The sequence below is a fragment of the Pogoniulus pusillus genome, chromosome 12 (assembly GCF_015220805.1).
Source record: "Pogoniulus pusillus isolate bPogPus1 chromosome 12, bPogPus1.pri, whole genome shotgun sequence".
NCBI lineage: Eukaryota > Metazoa > Chordata > Aves > Piciformes > Lybiidae > Pogoniulus > Pogoniulus pusillus.
This window is the reverse complement of record NC_087275.1, coordinates 32,919,137-32,936,093: the sequence shown is the minus strand read 5'-3', so window position 1 is coordinate 32,936,093 and position 16,957 is coordinate 32,919,137. Positions and strand designations below refer to the sequence as shown.

General features: G+C 55.3%; 1 protein-coding gene across 4 annotated transcripts in view; it reads left to right on the top strand.

Moving 5' to 3' along the window:
- NHS (NHS actin remodeling regulator) overlaps window positions 1-12,121 on the top strand; it is a 170,932-nt gene extending 158,811 nt beyond the window's left edge. For all 4 annotated transcript variants that reach the window (XM_064152082.1, XM_064152081.1, XM_064152083.1 and 1 more), the window contains 4 exons: window positions 3,079-3,210; window positions 4,878-7,841; window positions 9,274-9,400; window positions 11,163-12,121. In XM_064152082.1, the coding sequence (XP_064008152.1) occupies window positions 3,079-3,210; window positions 4,878-7,841; window positions 9,274-9,400; window positions 11,163-11,790 (3,851 nt within the window). In that variant the 3' untranslated portion in view covers window positions 11,791-12,121. The remainder of the gene's footprint in view (window positions 1-3,078; window positions 3,211-4,877; window positions 7,842-9,273; window positions 9,401-11,162) is intronic.
- The last annotated feature ends 4,836 nt before the right edge of the window (window positions 12,122-16,957 follow it).

Genomic DNA, 16,957 nt, shown 5'->3' with positions numbered 1-16,957 from the left:
GTCCAGCCCCAGATTGCTTCTTTCTAGAGCCAAAGCCCAGATTGCTTTTCTCCAGAGCTAAAGCCCAGATTAATCTTTCCAGAATCAAACCCCAGATTGCTTCTTTCCAAAGTCCAACCCCAGATTGCTTCTTTCCAGAACCAAGGCCCAGATTGATCTTCCCAGAGTCAAACTCAGGTTGCTTCTTTGAACCAAAATGTTTCTAAGGAATCCTAACAGAGACAATGTCCCTGAAGCAAGTAGAGAGTTGCTGGCAACCCAGCAGGGATGATGATGCTGGTGGCAGCCCAGCAAGGATGATGATGCTGGTGGCAACCCAGCAAAGATGCTAACTGAGGCTTGCTTTTTTTGTTTCTTTGCTTCAAAGAGTTTGTTTTTCTTTTCTTTTAATGATTTTTGGAGTTGTTTGGTTTGGGTTTGGTTTGGTTGTTTTTTAACCCTGAGAAACCTTCACCTTTTATTCTGGGAGGGGAGGGAGGCAGTGCTTGAATGGGAGTTTATGGCGCTTTGTGATGCCCTACTAAAGAAAGCTCTTCCTCTGCTTGTTCCAGGGTGCTTGCAGGAGATCTGCCTGGAGCCTCCTTATTTCACTCTAGTAGATTTCAAGAAGAACTTTTACAAGACAGTTACTTTTTCATGTTTGACATTGTTCTGTAGTGTTAACCTGTACGTGTATGTCTGTGTATAATTATGGCCTCTATAATTATACACTGCTGAACCAGAGCCTCTTAGCAGGATCTCTTCTTCTTCTTCCTCCTTCTTTTTTTGGTTGTTTTCCTTTGGTTTGGTTTAGTTTTGTTTGTTTTCCCTTAAGATTACAAACCACTGTGCCAGAGATCCTCCTGTTCCTGGTTTTTTAGGGACCTGCCACACGTGGCGGAGGGCTGAGGGAATTTGGAGTTGTTGAAGCCTGGAGGAGGGAAGGCTTCAGGGAGACTTTATTGAAGCCTTTCAATACTTAAAAGGGGACCTCCAAGAAAGATGTGGAGAGTCTTTTTTAGCAGGGTCTGTTGGGAAGGGACAAGGAGTAATGTTTTTAAGCTAAAAGATGTTTAAGGGCAGGCTGGCTGAGGCTGTGGGCAGCCTGATCTTGGGTAGTGTCCCTGCCCATGGCAGGGGGGTTGGAACTGGATGATCCTTGTGGTGCCTTCCAACCCTGACTGATTCTGTGACTCTATGATTGATTCTATGATTCCAAAAGATGGCAGATTTGGACTAGATGTAAGGAAGAAATGGTTTTACAATGAGGGTGGTGAAGCACCGGCACAGATCACTCAGTGAGACGTAGAAGCTTCATCTCAGCAAACATCCAAAGTCAGTTTGGAAGGGGCTCTGAGCAACCTGACCTTCGAGGTCACTTCCAGCCTAAACCATTCTGTGAGTCTCTGTCCCTTGCTTCCTGCAGAGGGTTGGAGGAGATGACCTTTAAAGGTCCCTTCCCACCCAAAACATTCTGTGATTTGATGATGTTTTCAGACCTGTCCCACACCAGCTTTAGCGAGTGTGAGCCTGCAGCCCTGCAGGCAGCCAGTGAAGGTGGCTGCTGCTTCTGGCAGGCCTCCTTTGGACTTCATTTGGACAACACAGTGTGGAAAAAAAACCAACAAAACCAAAGTCAAAGACAGTTCATTGTGCTCTTACCATGGCATTGTAAAGAAAACCTGACCTGACTTTCTCCTCCGTGACTGTGGTCATGGAATAGAATCACAGAATCAGTCAGGACTGGAAGGGACCACAAGGATCAGCCAGCTCCAACTCCCCTCCCATGGGCAAGGACACCTCACACTAGAGCAGGCTGCCCACAGCCTCAGCCAGCCTGGCCTGAAACACCTCCAGGGACGAGGCTTCCACCACCTCCCTGGGCAAGCCCTGCCAGGGTCAAAAATCAATGTGCCTGTGAAGCTGGGCTCTGAAATCCAAACCGAGAGCCCTGACTGGCTGGGTGAGCCCACCCACGCCCAGAACAGGCTCGGTGCATCCGTGACCATCCGGGTGCAAAGAGCAGCTGCTGCCCTTGGCCATGTGTCCTCTCCACAAAGAACGCTCTCTAAACCTGCCCGAGGACTCGGCCCCATTTCAGCTGTCTCCTTCCTGAAACGTTACCCCCTGGCCACACTGGCGTGCTAAGAAGCCCTCAACTACGGCAATGTGCCTTTAGACCTTTAAACTGTTTTCTTACTCTCCTTTTCCCTTCCCTCTCTTTTTCCCTTCCCTCTCCGTTTCCCTTCCCTCTCCATTTCCCTTCCCTCTCCGTTTCCCTTCCCTCTCCGTTTCCCTTCCCTCTCCGTTTCCCTTCCCTCTCCGTTTCCCTTCCCTCTCCGTTTCCCTTCCCTCTCCGTTTCCCTTCCCTCTCCGTTTCCCTTCCCTCTCCGTTTCCCTTCCCTCTCCGTTTCCCTTCCCTCTCCGTTTCCCTTCCCTCTCCGTTTCCCTTCCCTCTCCGTTTCCCTTCCCTCTCCGTTTCCCTTCCCTCTCCGTTTCCCTTCCCTCTCCGTTTCCCTTCCCTCTCCGTTTCCCTTCCCTCTCCGTTTCCCTTCCCTCTCCGTTTCCCTTCCCTCTCCGTTTCCCTTCCCTCTCCGTTTCCCTTCCCTCTCCGTTTCCCTTCCCTCTCCGTTTCCCTTCCCTCTCCGTTTCCCTTCCCTCTCCGTTTCCCTTCCCTCTCCGTTTCCCTTCCCTCTCCGTTTCCCTTCCCTCTCCGTTTCCCTTCCCTCTCCGTTTCCCTTCCCTCTCCGTTTCCCTTCCCTCTCCGTTTCCCTTCCCTCCACCCCCGCCGCCCCTTTCTTCCCCCCCCTCCCCTTTCTTCCCTCCTCTCCTCTCGTATTTGTGTGTTCTCTTTTCTGATGCCTCTGTTATGTTTTTTGGCAGACCAGGCTGCAGAGGGGGGGAGCTGGAATGAGATGTTACAAACAACCAAACCGTGATGTTACCCTGATGCCATTTTACCTGAGAGCTCCATGGGGGCTTCCTTTACGCTTCTCCTCAGGCTCCTTCACCCAGGCTCCCCCTGCCTCCGCCGCGCTCCAGCCGTGACCATTTGTTTACTCTTTCCCAAGGCTAATGAGACCTGTTTGTGGGTTGCAGGAGTTGGTTTTGACAGAGAGGCTAGCATACGCTGCTCTCTTGTTCACTCCCAATCTGTCCTACAACGGAGACGAAAGTTGAGGAGGAGGAAAACCATCTCTGGCATCCCCAGAAGAGTGCAACAAGAAATAGGTGTAGTATAAATACGACTCTTCTGCTAGAACAGCTTGCTCTAACCCACTTAAGTTGCAGGGACACCAACCTTCCAAAGGCATCAGACCCGGGGCCCGGGTGGGGAGGGGGAGGAAACCAACCTGTAAATGCTCTGTGTGAGTTTGGGAATGATGTGGTGTGGTTTGGCTGTTTGTTTTGTTCTTTGGTTTGGTTTAACTGCAGTGAGCAAAGCTATATTACCCCAAGTGGCCTTGATGGACAGGAGGCCTTACTGAGTAATATAGATATGTGTGTGTGTAAATGTTGATCAGTTCTTTCTTTTCCTTTTTCATCCCCCTCCCCCCCATTTTATTTCTGTTATGAACTCATAGTTCTGTGCATAAAAAGTAACTAGATGAAGTGAAAGTTTTTTCTTGCGGGAGGGGAGCTTAAGGTCAAGAACTGACAGATATTGCTCAGCAAAGTGGTGGTGAGCTGCGGTCACAGCTGGATAACTCAGGACGAGGAGCTGGGGGTCTGCCTTAAGAGAGAGAGCTGCTGGGACTCTGTGGGCAGCTTTGCCAAGTGTGCCTTTCGTTTAGCACACCTGTCCTTAACTGCTTCTTTATTGCCAAGAACATTTACCCAAATGGAGAGGCTGAGGGAGCTGGGGGTGTGCAGCCTGCAGCAGAGGAGGCTCAGGGCAGAGCTCATTGCTGCCTGCAGGGAGGCTGTAGCCAGGTGGGGTTGGGCTCTGCTGCCAGGCAGCCAGCAGCAGCAGAAGGGGACAGAGGCTCAGGCTGTGCCAGGGCAGGTTGAGGCTGGATGTTGTTGGGAAGTTGTTGTCAGAGAGAGTGATTGGCATTGGAATGGGCTGCCCAGGGAGGTGGTGGAGTGGCCGTGGCTGGAGGTGTTGCAGCCAAGCCTGGCTGGGGCACTTAGTGCCATGGTCTGGTTGGTTGGGCAGGGTTGGGGGCTAGGCTGGGCTGGGGGAGCTTGGACTCTCTTCCAACCTGGTTGCTTCTGTGATTCTGTGATTCAGTTTTGGCACAGGTAAATCAGAAGCAACTGCACTGATGGCAAATCTGGTGCCAGATTTGGTATTGGCCCAAACCAGAACTATGAGGATCATTATTTCTTAATGCACACCTGTAGCTGCAGGTGGCTCTGGTGTCTTGGTCCCTTGCCACCAATCTCGATTGGAAGCAGAAGCAATGTTTATCACAAGGAATAAGCAACCAGGGGACCTATGAAGGAAAGATCCTCCTGCGGCCTGGCAAATGTTCTTGGTAGTAAAGAAGCAGGTAACGGGAATTCCGGACAGACAGGTAATGAAAGGAGCCTTTTTAGAAGCTCATGGAGTGTTTTGCCCAGCAGCCACTCGCAGAAGTGGCTTTAACTCGTTGAAACAGAGCGATAAAACTTAGTCATTGTCTCAGTACTTACCGCAGCTCCACCTGAGATCCCGTTGCAGACATAGGAGAGCTGAGCTCACGTTGCAGGACTAGGAGAATTCCGCCCCCCTGGCCCCTTGCAGCGGGCCCAGGGCTGCCTTCCGCGCCCTCGGCAGCAAAGCTCAGCTTGGCACAGCGCTCAGCAAAAGCAAGCAGGCAGCAGCGAGGGCTGCCGGGGGTTGCTCGTCGGGCGGTGTGGCACTGGCGGCTCCCGAGCTGTGCGCCGCTCACCAGGCTTTCCGTGTGTCCCAGATTCAGACGAGTCGCCCGTGGCGAGGGAGCGCAACGTGATCGTGCACACCAACCCGGACTTCCCCGGCTGCGGCGGCAGGCGCTCGGGCACCCGCGACTCCGAGTGCCAGACGGAGGAGATCCTGATAGCCGCTCCCTCCCGGCGGCGGATCCGGGCCCAGAGAGGGCAGAGCGTCGTCGCCTCTCTCTCCCACTCCACCGGCAACATCTTGGTGCTGGCGGACAACGGCGATGCCATCTTCGCCGCCACCGTCAGCAGCCGCATCCGTTCGCGCAGCCTGCCTCGCGAGGGCGCCCGGGCCAGCGAGGGCCACCAGGATGGCACCGCCAAGAGCACGGGGTACGAAGCGGAGCGCTTCCTAGCTGGCCAGGAAAGGATCCAAGCAAAGGGCAAGGAGGTCTTGAGCAAGCAGGGCTCCCAGGAGCACCAGCCCGTGGGTTTAACTTGCCCTCAGCACCTGCACAGCCCCGAGCATGGCATCGGCGAGCGGGGCAGGTCGCGGCTGTCGCGGCTGGCAGATTCGGGCAGCTGCGAGATTTCGTCCAACTCGGACACCTTCGGCAGCCCCATCCACTCCATCTCCACAGCAGGCGTCCTGCTCAGCAGCCACATGGACCAGAAAGATGACCACCAGTCCTCCAGCGGCAACTGGAGCGGGAGCAGCTCCACGTGTCCCTCCCAGACGTCTGAAACCCTCCCTCCTGCAGCCTCCCCTCCGCTGACAGGCTCTTCGCACTGTGACTCGGAGCTGTCGCTCAACACCGCTCCCAACGCCAACGAGGACTCCAGCGCCTCCATCACGGAGCAGTTCGGTGACTCTGCAGACAAGGTCAGGGGCCACAGGGCGAGCTCCTTCACCTCCACCGTGGCAGATTTGCTGGACGACCCCAACAACAGCAACACGAGCGACAGCGAGTGGAACTACCTGCACCACCACCATGACGCCTCCTGTCGCCAGGACTTCAGCCCCGAGCGCCCGAAGGCGGACAGCCTGGGCTGCCCCAGCTTCGCCAGCATGGCCACCTACGACAGCTTCCTGGAAAAGACCCCCTCTGACAAGGCAGACACCAGCTCTCACTTCTCCGTGGATACCGAAGGGTACTATACCTCCATGCACTTTGACTGTGGCCTGAAGGGTACCAAGAGCTATATTTGCAGCTATGCAGCTCCAGGCTCAGAGAACGGCCAGGCCGGGAGCGTGACCTCCAGCCTGGCTGACTGTGCCTGGCAGGAGTGTGCCAGCCACAGGAGGCAGGGGCGGCAGAGCATCTCGCTGAAGAAACCAAAGGCAAAGCCAGCCCCACCAAAACGCAGCTCGTCCTTGAGGAAGTCGGAGAGCAGCACTGACCTCCCTGACAAGAGAGAACCAAAGATGGGCGGGGGCCAGCACGTCTCGCACACTGCCAGGGAGATGAAGCTGCCCCTTGAGTTTTCCAACACGCCTTCCCGAGTGGAAGGTCCCAGCCTGCCAGCCAAGCAGGAGCTCCCGTGGGCAAACCAGGGCGAGAGTGGGCTAAAGGACCCTCCGTTCGAGACTGCAGACATCCCCCCCTTTAAAGATGAAGGTGCTGAACAGCCTCACTATGCAGACCTCTGGCTTCTGAACGACTTGAAATCCAGTGATCCTTACAGGTCCCTGTCCAATTCGAGCACCGCTACGGGTACCACAGTCATAGAGTGCATCAAGTCGCCAGAGAGCTCCGAGTCCCAGACGTCCCAGTCCGGATCGCGAGCCACCACCCCCTCCCTCCCCTCCGTCGATAACGAGTTTAAACTGGCCTCCCCTGAGAAGCTGGCAGGGTTGGCCTCCCCCTCCAGCGGGTACTCCAGCCAGTCAGAGACGCCCACCTCTTCTTTCCCGACTGCTTTCTTTTCGGGACCCCTGTCCCCTGGGGGGAGCAAGAGGAAGCCAAAAGTCCCGGAGAGGAAGTCATCGCTGCAGCAGCCGCTCTCGAAAGATGGCACCGCCTCAGTCAGCAAAGACCTCGAGCTTCCAATTATACCTCCTACTCACCTCGACCTAAGTGCTCTTCACAACGTCTTGAGCAAGCCCTTCACTCACAGGCACCAGCTGCATGCCTTCAGCCACAGCAAGCAGAGCGCAGTCGGGGAAGCCCTGACCCCCAGCCCTCCCTCCGCCCTCGCCATCACACCCTCTGTCCTCAAGTCTGTCCACCTCCGGGCAGTCAGCAAGCCTGAAGGGGGCAAACAGAAGGGCAGTGCCCCAGACCTGCTCTGCGTACAGGAGCCTGCCCTGTTGGCCACTGATGTTTCTCCAGGCAGAGTGAGGCCGCTGCTAGCTAAGAAACCGGTGTCGCACCAGTACTCCACAGAGGAGGCAATCATGTCGTTCATTGATGCTTCCCCAGCAGAAGCCGGCCCTGGAAAGCCTCCTTTAGAGAAGAGCTCCTCCTTCGGTGGGCAGAACAGCTGCGAGCAAGAAGCTGTGGCTTCGGCAAGCCTGAGCCTGGTGGAAATCAAAGCCAGGGAGGACCAAACGCAGGCGGTCACCGAGCCCTCACCAGATGGCACTCCCAATCAGACATGCACTGCCCCCACGGACGAGTTTCAGAAGGGCTCAGCTGTCCTCGCAGGTGATGATGAGGATAAGAGACCTGGCCAGGGAGCAGAAACAGAGCGTGACCTGCAGCAGACATGGGCTCAGCAGAAGCTGTCTGCGGGTGGCGAGGGGAGGCTGGAAGCTGGGCCCCTGGGTGATGGAAGCCCAGCTCCGGCTGAGGAGATCACGGCCATCAGCGAGCAGCTTAAGCAGGCACCCGAAGCAAGCCACCACGGGCCTGGGAACGTGGGCTGCGAAGCCGAGGTGGCAGCGGTGAGCTCACCCGGCGAAGCCAGTGGCAAGCAGGAAAACGATCTCACATCAGGAATCCCAACCAGAAGTGCCTCTGATGACGGCAGGGCGGATGAGACTGCGGGGGGCACCAGCGAGCCTGCGCTGAAAGGTCAGTTGGGGACTCTTTCTGCCCGATGCCAGGTCGGGCAGCTTCAGAGGTGGCTGGGAGAGGAGGCAAGACGCAGGCTGGAGTTGCAGGCCAGCTTGACTCGGGGAGTTTAAGCTCAGAGCCCTCCTTGAGCTGTTAAATGGCAGGAGAGGCAAAAATACTTAATTTTGTTCTGCTACAAAGACGGGCTGAGGGAGCTGGGGGTGTTCAGCCTGGAGGAGAGAAGGCTCCAGGCAGACATAAGAGCAGCCTGCCAGGACCTGAAGGGGGCTACAAGAAGGATGGAGAGAGAGAAACTATTTCCAAAGGCGTGTACTGATAGGACGGGGCAATGGCTTCAAACTAGAGCAAAGAGTGTGCCCAGCAGATCAAGATCTCCTCCCCATCTACTCTGCCCTCGTGAGACCTCATCTTGAGCACTGCCTTCAGTTTGGGGCTCCCCAGTTGAAGAGGGTCCAGCAAAATGCTACGAGGGTGATGAGGGGACTGGAGCACTGCCTGGTGAGGAGAGGCTGAGGGACCTGGGGCTGCTCAGTCTGGGGAAGAGAAGACAGAGAGGATGTAATCAATGTCAGTAACTATATGAGGGCAGGGGGTCAGGGCAGGGGGGACAGGCTCTGCTCACTGCTCCCTGGGATAGCACAAGGAGCAATGGATGGAAGCTGCAGCACAGGAGGTTCCAGCTCAACACAAGGGGCAACTTCTTGACTGGAAGGGTCCCAGAGCCCTGGCACAGGCTGCCCAGAGAGCTTGTGGAGTCTCCTTCTCTGGAGCCTTTCCATGCCTCTCTGGATGTGTTCCTGTGTGCTCTGATCTAGACTGTGTGCTCTTGCTCTGGCAGGGGGGTTGGACTCGATGATCTCTTTGGATCCCTACAACCCCTGACATCCTGTGAGCCTGTGCAGGCAGATTTAGATTGGATGTTAGGAACAAGTTCTGCACCATGTGGGTAGTGCTGGGTGCTAGGTTGGACTGGATGATCTCGGAGGTCTCTTCCAACCTGGTTCATTCTATGGTTCTGTGCAATACTGCAAAGAGGTTGCCCAGGGAGGGAGTTGAGACCCCATCCCTGGAGATGCTCAAGGTGAGACTCAGCAGGGCTGTGGGCAGCCCATTCTGGTTGAGGATGTCCCTGCTGAGTGCAGAGGGAGTTGGACTGGATGACCTTTGGAAGTCCCCAGACCAGTCTGTGATTCTATTCCAAGCTAACCTCTGTCCTCCCTTGTGCTGTGTTTCAGCTGCAAAGGGAGCAGCATTAGCCCCGGGTACAGAGGAAGCTTTTTGTTCCCAGCTGCACAGCAGACAGGAGCTCCCAGTTCTGACCCCTAGCAGTGCTCCCTTTGTGGCCTACACCACACCCCATCCATGATGTTTAGCTCAGAGGATCTAAAGAAGGGTCTGACTCACAGCTTGACCTCTTTCCTTGTTCAAGAATCTTCTCCCAGCGACGAGTCCCTCCTGTCTCCGCTGAGCGAGGAGTCGCAGGCCGACACCGAGGACCTCTTCGTGTCCCCGAACAAGCCGCGCACCACCGAGGACCTCTTTGCAGTCATTCACAGGTGACCTAATGTCTTAGCTTTTCATCTGAGAGCCTGGCAGGCTGAGATGAGCTTGCTTTGCCCTTTCCCCAAGGACAAAGGGCAGTGGAATAATAAGGCTCTCGCTGAACTGGAGGGGAAAGTACAGACAGGTTGCATTTACAAACGTGCAGGCAAAGATCGGGCACACATCAACCCTTAACACCTAGCACAGGTGCAGGGCACAGAGGAATCCCCCCTTCTTGGTGGTGCCCAGTGACATGGAGCCAGCCCCCTCTTGATGATGCCCAGTGACAGCACAAGGGGCAATGGGTGGACATAGAGGCATAGGAGGTTCCACGTGAACCTCAGGAGGATTTTTTTCCCTGTGACAGTGACAGAGCACTGGAACAGGCTGCCCAGGGGAGTTGTGGAGTCTCCCTCTCTGGAGGTGCTCAAGACAAGACTGGATGGGGCACTTAGTGCCATGGTCTGGTTGACTGGGCAGAGCTGGGTGCTAGGTTGGACTGGATGAAATTGGAGCTCTCCTCCAACTTGGTTGATTCTATGATAACCTGGAACCCCTCAAACCACCACACCTAACCTGGTGGGAACATGCAGCTCTGCTCAGTCGCCCACTGATAGCTGCAGGAGGCTTGTTGAGGTCTTGTTCCTGGAACTATTTCCTGCAGTTAGTTTGAGTTTAGTTGCAAAAGAAGGCAGCATTTAAAGACGGCTTTGTTATGGTCTGGTGGGCAAGTGTGTCTCCATGGCACGTGTAGGATGCTTTACAGATAACACCACCAGGCTGTTGCCTCTACACAAATGCACATCTCCAAGGAAAACCACCTGCAGTGCTTCCTGCCTCCCACCCACCAGCTGGAGCTGTTTTAGTGAGAATCATAGAATCAAGCAGGTTGGAAGACAGCTCCAAGCTCATCCAGCCCAACCTAGCACCCAGCCCTGTGCTCAGGACTGCTCAGGCCACCCCTGGAGTGCTGTGTCCAGCTCTGGGCTCCTCCATTGCAGAGAGCTGCTGAGGTGCTGGAAGGTGTTTGGAGAAAGGCAGCAAGGCTGGGGAGGGGCCTGGAGCACAGCCCTGTGAGGAGAGGCTGAGGGAGCTGGGGGGGTGCAGCCTGCAGCAGAGGAGGCTCAGGGCAGAGCTCGTTGCTGCCTGCAGCTGCCTGCAGGGAGGCTGTAGCCAGGTGGGGTTGGGCTCTGCTGCCAGGCAGCCAGCAGCAGAAGAAGGGGACAGAGGCTGAAGCTGTGCCAGGGCAGGTCTAGGCTGGATGTTGTTAGGAAGTTGTTGTCAGAGAGAGTGATTGGCCCTGGAATGGGCTGCCCAGGGAGGTGGTGGAGTGGCCGTGGCTGGAGGTGTTGCAGCCAAGCCTGGCTGGGGCACTTAGTGCCATGGTCTGGTTGGTTGGGCAGGGCTGGGGGCTAGGTTGGGCTGGGGGAGCTTGGAGCTCTCTGCCAGCCTGCTTGGTTCTATGACTGTATGGCATGGAGGTTGGAGAAGATGATCTCTGAGGTCCCTTCTAAGCTGAGCCATTCTATGATTTGACATACACTAGTTTGGAAGAGCTGGGTGGTGTTGAGAGGGACTCTGTGACTCAATGCTTCATTCAGTACAGAGCAGCTCTCATGGCTTAAAGTGCCATCAGTGTTTGCTAGCCCCCAGTGTTTGCCAGGAGGAGAGCTCTGGCTGATGTGACAGCGCAGTCACCTCTCAAGCTCTGGAGCAGCCTGAAGTGTTACTCCATAAGGATCACACCTAACAGAGTGTTCCTTTGTGTTTTTACAGGTCCAAAAGGAAAGTTCTCGGGAGAAAGGATTCTGGAGAGCTTTCTGTAAGGAACAGGTTGAGAGCCTCATCCGCAACTAGCAGCCAGCCCCCGGCCAGCAGCACGCTGCCCGCCAGCACCGTGCCCCCGGCCAGCAGTGTGGGCACTGCCATTAGCAGTCAGAGGTCCCCTGGGCTCATCTACAGGAACGCCAAGAAGTCCAACACGTCCAACGAGGAGTTCAAACTGCTGCTCCTGAAGAAGGGCAGCCGGTCCGACTCCAGCTACAGGATGTCTGCCACCGAAATCCTCAAGAGCCCTATTCTGCCCAAGTCTCCTGGCGAGCTGGCGGCAGATACCCCCCAGAGCCTGGAGGAGCCTCCTCCCTCGGCGGCGAGCCCTGACGCGGCCTCCCCGCTCTCCCCTTGCTCCCCCAGAGTCAACGCAGAAGGATTCTCCTCCAAGAGCTTCCCCATGTCGGCCTCCTCGCGGGTGGGGCGGTCGCGGGCGCCGCCGGCCGCCAGCAGCAGCCGCTACAGCGTGCGCTGCAGGCTCTACAACACCCCCATGCAGGCCATCTCGGAGGGGGAGACGGAGAACTCGGACGGCAGCCCCCACGACGACCGATCCTCGCAGAGCTCCACGTAGGCAGCGCGGGCACCGACCAGCACCAGCTGGGCTTTGGAAGGACGAGGTGTGAATAGAAGAGGCCGGTGCTGTGCTGTGCTGTGGTGCTCAAAAGGAGAGGGAAACGGGAGAGAGAGGGAAAAAAGGTCCTACACTTTGGCCACAGCAACCCCAAGCAGCGCTACAGGCTGGGGCCAGAGTGCTGAGAGCAGCCAGGCAGGGAGGGAGCTGGGGGTGGTGGGACAGAGGAGCTGCAGAGGAGGCAGCAGAGTGCCCAGGTGGGCAGCAGAGCCAATGGCATCCTGGGCTGGCTCAGGAGCAGTGTGGGCAGCAGGACAAGGGAGGTTCTTGTGCCCACCCCTGTGCTCAGCACTGCTCAGGCCAGCCCTGGAGTGCTGTGTCCAGCTCTGGGCTCCTCCATTGCAGAGAGCTGCTGAGGTGCTGGAAGGTGTTTGGAGCAGGGCAGCAAGGCTGGGGAGGGGCCTGGAGCACAGCCCTGTGAGGAGAGGCTGAGGGAGCTGGGGGGGTGCAGCCTGCAGCAGAGGAGGCTCAGGGCAGAGCTCATTGCTGCCTTCAGGGAGGCTGTAGCCAGGTGGGGTTGGGCTCTGCTGCCAGGCAGCCAGCACCAGAACAAGGGGACAGAGGCTGAAGCTGTGCCAGGGCAGGTCTAGGCTGGATGTTGTTAGGAAGTTGTTGGCAGAGAGAGTGATTGGCATTGGAATGGGCTGCCCAGGGAGGTGGTGGAGTGGCTGTGGCTGGAGGTGTTGCAGCCAAGCCTGGCTGGGGCACTGAGTGCCATGGTCTGGTTGGTTTGGCAGGGCTGGGTGCTAGGTTGGGCTGGGGGAGCTTGGAGCTCTCTGCCAGCCTGCTTGGTTCAATGATTAAATGTTTGTGTGTGTAAGCAGCTGGGGACCAGAGGACTGCAGCTGGACGTTTTCTTGCCTTGCATTTTGCACCAGGAGGGAGTTCCACTCTTGCTGCTTTCTTTTTGCCATCGTTTGGTTGATCTCACTCCCCAGCTTCGTCGCAGCTGTGCAGACTTCACTCTCCCTAAGAGTTCCAAAGTGACTTTGGGGTCAGTTTATTTCCAGCAGCTGCCCCATCTAGAAACAGGTCCTTTTTACTGTCGTGCTTCCCTAGGGAGAGAAAAGCAGAACAATACAAACCAAGCTCTTGAGGATTGGTATTTTTCTACTCTAAATTGAGCTGAAACAGCATTGAGAAGAGTTTAGAAGTTGAGCCTGTGTAAATACCATATTTTTGATAAGAACACAGTGACCCCAAACATGTAAATAGAATTACCCAGAAGTGGAAGTAGCAAACACTAATTGAGTGCACTGAGGAGTTTTGCTGATGGAAGCCAGCGTCCAGGCCAGTGTAAGAAGTGTATTCTGTGAATACCATTTGCATAGCCGAGGCGAGGACAAAACCGCACAGCCCAAGTGACTGCCTCCAGTGCCACCAGCCTGCGGGGCCACGCTCAGCAGGGCAGAGGAGGAGTTCTCCTCCTCAGCCAAGGAGGAGGAAAAGCTGACAGCAATGGGATTGAAGTCACCACTTGTCCTTCTAGGGCAGCTGGGAAGAAGCTGAGTGGAAGGAGCAGCTGGGAGGGTCAGTGGGGAAGGCCAAGCGTGCTTACCACAGAGCAAAGTCGTGTCTGATGCAAAGCCCTGAAGGGTCCCAGGCCACAGCCTCCCTCCCCCCAGGACCTTTATTCTTGCAGGGATCACTTCAGAGAGGATAGGTGAGAGAAGAAGTAGTACAAAAAAGCTGGGGAGGGATTTTTTAGGCTCTCAGGGAGAGGCAGGTCTGGGGGGAATGGGGCGAAGCTGGAGATAGGTAGGTTCAGCCTGGAGGTGAGGAGGAAGTTGTTGAGCAGGAGAGTGGTGAGAGCCTGGCAGGGGTTGCCCAGGGAGGTGGTTGAGGCCCCATGGCTGGAGGTGTTTGAGGCCAGGCTGGCTGAGGCTGTGTGCAGCCTGCTCTAGGGTAGGGTGTCCCTGGGCATGGCAGGGGGTTGGCTGCTCCTTGTGCTCCCTTCCAGCCCTGCCTGATTCTATGATTCTAGTGTTTAACTTTCATCTTACTAGGCTGTTGGGATACATAACCTGGTCACTATAAACTTTCACCATGACCACCCAGCACAAGGAGGACATGGAACTGTTAGAATGAGTCCAGAGAAGGGCCATGAGGATGCTTAGAGGGCTGCAGCAGCTATGCCATGAGAACAGGCTACAAGAGCTGGGACTCTGCAGCCTACAGAAGAGAAGGCTTGGAGGAGACCTTCCAGGATCTGAAGGGGGCTACAGGAGGGCTGGGGAGGGACTAGTGACAAGGTCTGGGAATGAGAGGAGGAGGAATGGGTTTAAACTGGCAGAGGGAGATTCAAACTAGATGTTAGGAAAGGGCTCTTTGCAGTGAGGGTGGTGAGACACTGGCACAGGTTGCCCAGGGAGGTTGTGGAGCACAGAATCACCCAACGTGATCAAAGATCACGTTGGGTGATTCTGTGCTCCACAACCTCCCTGGAGGTGTTCAAGGCCAGGTTGGATGAGCCCTTGAGCAACCTGTTCTAGTGAGAGGTGTCCCTGCCTATGGCAGGGGGGGTTGGAACTGGCTGAGCTTTGAGCTCCCTTCCAACCTAAACCATTCTATGATTAGCTTCCTGTTTCATGAAGGACACAAAACAATGCTGAGTTCTTCCCATTTCTCAGCATCTAACCCTGGTGAGCTTTCAGTGAAGCTTTCTGTTTGTGCTGACGAGATTCATGCTACCTAAATACTGACAGAACTGACACTGTGAAGAAGGGAGCTGGGAAATGAATTTATGTAGGCATTATTTGTATTCAGTGTAGAGCTGGGAAGGGGAAAGCTCTGCTTGTGCTAGCCTTGGACGGCTGGGATCTTGCCTGGCTTAGCCAGGAACATGGAACAAGGATGGGGACTGGGGTGGGAAACTTAGGCCAGGTTGGATGGGACCTGGAACAACTTGGTCTTGGGGATGGGGGTGGGGGGTTGAGAAAGGGGTGTCCCTGCCCAGGGCTGCCCAGGGAGGTGGCGGAGTCACCATCCCTGAAGGTGTTCAAGAAAAGACTGGATGGGGCACTTAGTGCCATGGTCTGGTGGAGTGGATAGGGCTGGGGGATAGGTTGGGCTGGATGTGAGGCACTTAGTGCCATGGTCTGATTGAGTGGATAGGGCTGGGGAGTAGGTTGGGCTGGATGTGAGGTACTTAGTGCCATGGTCTGGTTGAGTGGACAGGGCTGGGGGATAGGTTGGGCTGGATGTGAGGCACTTAGTGCCATGGTCTGGTGGAGTGGACAGGGCTGGGGGATAGGTTGGAGCTCTCTTCCAACCTGCTTGATACTGTGATTCTGTGATTCTCTGTCCTAGAGCAAGGGGAGGTTGGAGCACAATGATCTTCAAGGTCACTTCCAACCTAAACCTTCCATCCCTGGAGGTGTTTAAAGCCAGGCTGGATGAGGCTGTGGGCAGCCTGCTCTAGGGTAAGATCTCCCTGCCCATGGTGGGGGGAGGGCTGGAACTGGATGATCCTTGTGGTCTCTTCCAACCCTGACTGATTCTATGATTCTAAACCATTCTGTGAATCTAGGAAGGGAGATAGACCAAAACAGCTGCTTTGACACAAATGAAGCAGGGAAATAAAAGCTGAACTACTTGAAGTGAATGAATTTTCTGCTCTTAGGACTGCAAGAACCTGTACTTCTTATTAAATGATACTTGTAGTTTTTAAAGAGAATCAAACCACCAGGCCTGATTCTGCTTTGGGCCACCAGAGCTTCCACTGGTGCAGCCCCATCCATACTAGTTAGAGAACAAGACCCTCTTGGTCCAGAACTGGATGCAGTTGGTGCTGTTTGCCGTAGGATGTGGTTTGGAGTAGAGGGAAGGTTAGTGCAGAGAAAATAGTGTGAGGAGGAATGTGGTGTTGAAGTAGCATGGCAGAAAGAGTGTACCTAGGGACTTAAGAAATCCACTAGAAGCTGGCTTTGAGCATAAGTAAATGCCAGGGAAGTGGTAGGTGTGAAATCAGGTTTGACCGCTTTTGTCTTGCTTTTAAGGATGAAGAAGCTGCAGGCAGAGCATGTTTGGAAGAGAAAAGCTCTGCCTAAAACTGTTAAAGAGTTCTAAAGAGCCTGAGCAAGTCAGAATGATGTAACAGATGCCAATGTTAGGCTTTTGTCTGGCACTTGCCACAGCACAGAGATCAGTCAGGGTGTCTGACCACTGACCTATCCAGCCTGGCTGTGTTTGGGCTGTGAGGCAGAGTCGCTGTGCCTGCGGTGTGTGTGGTGCAGAAAAGAGGTGGTCCAGCAGCCCACCACGGGCTTGCAAAAGCAGGAAGGCTTAAGTCATCTGAAAGCATCAGGTCGATTGTAGAAGTGTGTGGGGGGGGGGAGCCAAGGCTGATCACATCAGTAGCTTAGTTACAGAATGGATCTGAACATCCCTGAAGTGAATGGAGGAGAATGTTTAAGGAGGAAACGTTTAGCAGCTAAGAAACCACTTTCTGGAGCAGGTGAGCAGTGGATGTGGGGCAGAAGAGCCTTAGTTTGTCACCTTCATCATCTCCCTTAAACAAATTCTACCAGGAGCAACTCTTACACAGGGTGTTGATTGGTCCTGGCTGAAAGAGCCATTCCCAAGTGCAAAGAGAAAGCAGCTGAATCGCCTTTGATCGAGATCACCTTCTGTTACCCAGCAGCAATTACACAGAGACCTCAAACAAACAAACAAACAGGCTCTGGGACACTGTTTTAGTCTGGAATGCTGAGGCAATATTTCCTGCACAAAACAGCCCCAGGACAGCCCCATTCAATTAGAGCTGCTGCCAAGAGCTGAAGGCAGCCTGCAGGAAGGCTGCAGAGGGACTTGTGCTGAGGGGGGCTGCAGGCAGGCCAAGGGCAATGGTTTGGAGCTGAGGCAGAGCAGGGGGAGAGTGGAGCTGAGCAAGAAGCTGTTGAGTGTGAGGGTGCTGAGAGCCTGGCCCAGGCTGCCCAGGGAGGCTGTGGCTGCCTCCTTGCTGGGGGTGTTCTGGGCCAGGCTGGCTGAGGCCCTGAGCAGCTGAGTGTGGCTGAGAGGTGTCCCTGGGCATGGTGGGGAGGATGGAAAAGATGAGCTCTGAGCCCCCTTCCAACCTGAGCCATTCTGTGATTCTATGACTGCTGAG